Raw genomic sequence first — 5,895 nt, forward strand, 5'->3', positions numbered from 1 at the left:
TTCAAAAATAAAGTCTCATCAACAAATCCAACAAAACGAAATAAACGTGTCAAGCAATGACGAATTAGGGACTGAGTGTTCAGGTAGATTCTTGCCTTGATAATCATGGTTCTGTCAGGAATATCAAAGATCTCCGTTTTGATAACTTCTTCAACTCCCCTCCCCAAGTTTAACCCTCATCTGAATCATTTTAGCATTTTTAGGCAGACCCTAAATTTGGACCCAGATTAGGGCTTTTGAGAAATCCATTTTGTTGACAACACTTCTACCATCCCACTCCTGCATGATAATCCTAGATGCTGGCTAGGATTGTTTGTAAGGATTTTTTGTGGATAGGTTTTTCTATAATAATTTTCCCAAGAATGCTAGTTGTGGGTTCCAATGTTTCTCGAATTTCCTCCTCTTCATAGAAGAAGAATCTGGGGCCTGATGCCTCATCTTGATTATCATGTTCCCCTTGATCCATGATGGTATTTGGCATTGTAGTAGGGTTGGTGTTATTGTTGCTAGATAGGCTTTTTTTCCTTTTTTTTACAATAGCTAAATTTTGATTGTTTGAGTGTTGTTTCCCATTTCTTTTTCACATGGACCATTTGTCGAATATGACCCGTGCTTGTTTGTATATGTTCCATGGCAGGGCAAACCAAGAAGGAAGAAATATAGACTTAATCAGGCAGAACCTGAAATGTAGCACACTAGAAGAAATAGAAACAACCAACCACAAGAGATGAAAGTAGGTCACGAGGAAAGTCTAGGGACACTCAGTAAGACGACGGAGGGCACACAGAGGCACAAAGATGACGAGCCCAACGGGGAGGGATGAAAATCAAGAACAAGGAAAGAAAAACTGGGAGAGAAACAAAGATAGAGAAGCTAGAAAACTCTGAAAACGGGAAGACAGAAACACCAACAAACACCTAAAGCAGGGATCACACACAAGTGGAGAGGAGAAAACTAGCAGAAAGGAAAGGGGATTGAAAGAATAAATCAAACTTGAATTCTTGGAGTGTTTCTTGTCATTCCTACAACCTTGAGTTGTTTACATAAGATTATTCAATTTTTTATTGTTTAATCTATCACCTAATTGATATGTTGACAATATATTGACATGATTTCAAATCAAAGTGTATTTAATATTGCTTCATATCGACATAGTTAGAGCTGAATCCATATGTCATTAAAATTTTGTGGTGTTTCAAGTTTTTTTAAAAATAATTTTATAGTATTATATATTTTATTGAAAAAATAGAAAAAATATTTTTTAATTAAAACTTCAGATGGATAGTCTGAATCTTTAATATTAAATATTTAAGTTATTGATTTTCAAAAATACTATTTTTTTAAAATACAAAAAATGTATTATAAACTAAAGAATTATATACAAAAAATTGGAGGCTGGTCTCGACCCATATTAGCTAAGCTAGCAAGATACCGTATGTCCACAAAGGTAAATTTATTTAATAGGGTATAAAATATATTTAGATACACATATAAATTTGAAACGAAAAAAAAATTGTAGAAAAAAAGAAAACTTTAACATTTGAAAATAAATAATTCTTCTCTCAATTAAAGGCAATTATTGGTTAAATTATAACACATCTTGTCCTGATAGTGATCCATGAAATGGAAAGTTAGTGGTGTCCATCATTATTTAGTGATATTTAATTTGATATAATATAAAATGTTTTTAGATACACTTGTCAATTTATAATGTGTTACTTAATTGTAAAATAAACAATAATCATATAAACTCAATTGTATTAAATAATCATATAATAAAGAGACCCGTAAGATGGAGAAAGAAAAAAAATTTACATTTGAAAATAAAAAATTTGTCTCTCAAATAAAAAAAATTGTAGATTAAAATAAAATAGACGTTGTCCTGATAGTGACCCGTGAAATAGAAAGTTAGTTGTGTGCATTATTATTGAATACTATCCAATTTGATACAATATAAAATGTATTTAGATACATATGTGATTTTCAAATGAGTTACTTATATTAGGTTAGATAGACAATTTTTATGAAATAAAGAAGAGCACTGGATTACATGGCCGACTAAACCACATGGTTAATATACTATTTCAGAATTTCATCAAAATTTTAAGGTTATTATATTATCTAGTTTTATTCAATTTCTTTTCAATGTTTTGTGTGTATCTTGTTTGTTTAATTTGAGTTTCATAGAATATGATTGATTAAATTTGATCGATGCATATTCTTTAACCTAATCGCGTGTTAACTTAACTTATTCTTTAAATTCGCCTATCCTTAACTATCACGCTTAATGCGGAAATCAGGAACATAATTCACATAGTATTGATAACACTTGTTTAATCGATATTATAGTCAAATAGAAGTTGAATCCGTTGAGGGAATTGGCGATATAATAAAATGATAATCCTGAAATTACCGAACTAATATATTAATTTTTTAATCATAATAGTTTTATTTATTTTCAATTGTCCAAAAACCTAAATCCCCTTCGTTTCTCTGTTTCTGTTAAATTAACTAAGAGTCCATGCGATACGACTCGAGTGTCGATTCCTTATACTATCATTTATTAACTCACTTTTAACTCGTGTGCGACAACATATCAAATTGATGTCGTTGTTGGGGATTTTTTATAATACTAACTAACTTTAAAATTCTAATTTAGAGTCTTGTTAGCATTTTTTCTTGTTGATTTTTAGAGGTTGCAGTATAGTGGTGAGTATCTCATCCTATCAGATGACTCTATAAACTACTGTTTCAAATTTCTCCGATTTAAAAAAAAAAAATCATAAAAAAATATACAAACAATACTCACTTAATAAAAGTTCTCTAAGAAATTTTGAATATCAATGTCTATTTATCAATAGGCTCAAATTAGAAACAATGCAAAATCTAACAAATAGCTAATGTGTGGATGATCTCATAAAAAAAGGAAAGTGAACAAAGAACAAATTAGACTCAAATCTTGATAGCTTAGGTTTCTAGAGATATAGTACAAGTATTAAACTTCCCCTACGTTAAATTTCAATTTTTAAAGGAACTTCATCGTTGATCTCTTTTATTCATTCATTTTCTAGTGTCTTTTTTTTTTCTTTTTCATTGTGGCTCTAATAAGGTAGTAAATTAATACGGAAAGAAAAGCAAATAAGTTAATTAATTTCAAACAAGGTAAAATACAAAGCGAAAAGCTTTCATGCTAGCTAGTGCTCTTAATTCCTTGGATCATAATAAAAAACAAAATGGAAATTAAAAAGTAATTAATACTAAAAAGTTGATTGTTATTGACTGGTTAGGTGGAACTTACTATTGTTAGATAGCTTATAGTTAGATAATAAAGAAAACAAAGAAGAAAGAAATAATAATAAAATAAACTAATTCAACCATGGATAATAAGATAGACAAGTTTTTTATTTATTAATTAAAAGGGTAAGATCAATATGCATGGACAAGACCCACCTCAAAGTTGGACAGACAAAGTTTGTAAAGAAACTTACAAACATGGATTCCTTTATTCTAATTATAGTAACTAGTTTTATATCCATACAAACATAACCACATATATATCAACAACCAATCTATAATATCTATCCAAATATGCATTACTCTTTCAATTATCATCATTAATCCAATCCTTACGACCAGGAACCCATTTTGGACATTTTGGACTAAAATACTTTGCCATAACTCTTGACTCCAAAAGCTCCACAAGAGGTGCAGATTTCACACACCTAGGAGTTTTGTATTGATTTATTGAACCTCCCACACTAATAATATAATCCATAAGTTGATCAAATGTCCCTTGCTCCACAATTCTAATCTCAAGTGGCCCAATTGATTTGTCCGAAACACGACCTTGTCGATAAACACTGTTAAACGACTCTTCAATAGTTAAACAACAATCTTCATAAACACAATCTGGAATTGTTGTTGAACCTTTAAGGTTTAACTCCCAATACAACACATAGTGTCCTGGAATTGTGCTTGTGTCTGCATAACTAGTGTACTCCGCTACGTCTGCATCATATGGTGCTAAATGCGTGACACCATTTTTAATTGCATTTTGTAGCTCAACTTCGTCTGTTTTGTCTGATTCTATGCTTAGAACAACGTTTTTTCTGCACACAAATTTGAATTGCGGTGCATTGTTCTTGAATCCTGTCACTTTCAATACATCTCCCACTTTGTACCTATAAAGTCCTGTAATTGTCACACTCATGTTTATTAGTAAACCTATATTTTAATTGTTTATTTTTAAAAGTTTAAATCAGATAGAAATTAATACAGATTTTTAGTTTCCACAAAAAATATTGATAGTAAATAAATAACTCACCAGCATAAGTGGTAACAACAAGCTCATATTCTTGATCAAGCTTGACATCAACAAGATCCACTAACTCTTGTTGTTCTTTCTCATTCACAGGATCATTACTTCTATTAACAGGTAAGAACTCATAGTAGCACATGGTAGGGATAAGGGTATAAGACACGTGACAAGGTTTACTAAGAGGATTAAGGTTAACACCAAAAAAACATTCACTGGAAGCATACATAGTACAAACAAGTGGAAGACCATTACTATAATAATCCAAAGTAGGAATATACTGTGCCATTGATCCTGTCACAATAACATCAACATACTTAGTATTAGGCCACAACCTAGTTATAATACCTTGCCAACAACCTTTGCTACACTCAAATTCAACAAAATCAGCAAGATTTTTATCAGGTTTGAGAATCTTCATCACAGCCTCTCTCACTGAAGTGTCAGTGATGAGAGGATTAATTGTTCCTGTTCTTATATCATCGCAAAGAAGTGACCAATTTTTCTCGAGGAACCGAATGGCGCGAATGAGACCGGAAGCGAAAACAGCACCGACGCGAAGGACCTCTTTGTTTTGACAAAGACCACATAGAAGTTGTGAATACATACTTTGGTATGAGTCAAGACAAACAACAGTTTCATTTGGACTTGTGTAATTTGTGTATGGATCAGAAGACCTGTTTATAAAATGAGAACTTTTGTAGTAGTTTGTGAGCACAGGACTAGCTTTAATGCCTCCTGGTGTTTTAAATTCACTTTTTATGAACATTAGGTACATTCCTTTGCCTTTTTCTAGGTCAGGAACAAATTGACTAATTACTGGCATCAAAAGACTATATAGAAAATATCTTCTTCCGGATTCTTCTTCTGTTGCTGGCATCAACTTTCTCTCACCACCAGATGTTCCTGAGCTGCAATACCAAAAATAACCAAAACAAGCCAATTAATATGTAGTTAGCATATAAATATAATCTTAAATTTCCAACTAAACCAAAACCAAGTTTCACCTAGTGAGAAAGTGTGAAATAGGGTTTGAGGTAAGGATTGGAGAAGTATCACCATTAGCAATACGGTTAATATCATTTTTGATATCATCATAGGTTATGATAGGGACAAGTTTCTTGAAGGTTTCACTATCAGTTTGGCCATTGAGACCATGTCTTTGTAAGTACTCAACATTTGCATTGTGAGACAGAATTTCAGCTAACACTTTCTTTTGGATTTCATCTGCATGTGTAGTAACATCCTCTATGAAGTCAAGAATTTTTTTGCTTTTTTCTAAGAGATCATCATAATCAAGAGAAGTTGACATAGTTAATAAAGAGAGAAATAACTCAAGAGTTTAAGAGTTATAAGAGGATTGTGAGGTTTGAATGAATGAGAAAGAGGTTTATATATATACATAGAGAAGCATGTCTTGTAGTAAAGATGAACCTTTTACCATTTTTAATATGAAGCTTTTAAAAGACGTCTAAAGATGAACCTTTTATAAGAGGTATCATCATATTCTACTTCAAATTTTTAATATGAACTTTTGAAAGACGTGTAAAGATGAACATTTGCCATTTTAAATTGAAAAA

The 5,895-nt window shown here is 31.3% G+C and overlaps 1 protein-coding gene across 1 annotated transcript; it reads right to left on the bottom strand.

Annotated features, from left to right (window-relative positions):
- Nucleotides 1–3,379: 3,379 nt before the first annotated feature.
- Nucleotides 3,380–5,688, bottom strand: LOC127086465 (indole-3-acetic acid-amido synthetase GH3.6). Its single transcript, XM_051027228.1, has 3 exons — nt 5,323–5,688; nt 4,325–5,226; nt 3,380–4,191 (listed from the first exon to the last, which is right to left on the bottom strand). Exons 1-3 carry the CDS (start codon nt 5,625–5,627, stop codon nt 3,602–3,604), a joined length of 1,797 nt encoding a protein of 598 aa, XP_050883185.1. The 5' UTR covers nt 5,628–5,688; the 3' UTR covers nt 3,380–3,601.
- Between the last annotated feature and the right edge of the window lie 207 nt (nt 5,689–5,895).

The sequence above is a fragment of the Lathyrus oleraceus genome, chromosome 5 (genome assembly GCF_024323335.1).
Source record: "Lathyrus oleraceus cultivar Zhongwan6 chromosome 5, CAAS_Psat_ZW6_1.0, whole genome shotgun sequence".
Taxonomy (NCBI): Eukaryota; Viridiplantae; Streptophyta; class Magnoliopsida; order Fabales; family Fabaceae; genus Lathyrus; species Lathyrus oleraceus.

What these genes read in the sequence shown, in the direction of transcription:
- LOC127086465 (XM_051027228.1), bottom strand. Translation starts at nt 5,627, where the DNA reads ATGTCAACTTCTCTTGATTATGATGATCTCTTAGAAAAAAGCAAAAAA. An exon ending in ATTTCACACTTTCTCACTAG is followed by an intron (nt 5,227 to 5,322) that starts GTGAAACTTGGT and finishes TTGGTATTGCAG; the next exon opens with CTCAGGAACATCTGGTGGTG. An exon ending in TGTTGTTACCACTTATGCTG is followed by an intron (nt 4,192 to 4,324) that starts GTGAGTTATTTA and finishes TGACAATTACAG; the next exon opens with GACTTTATAGGTACAAAGTG.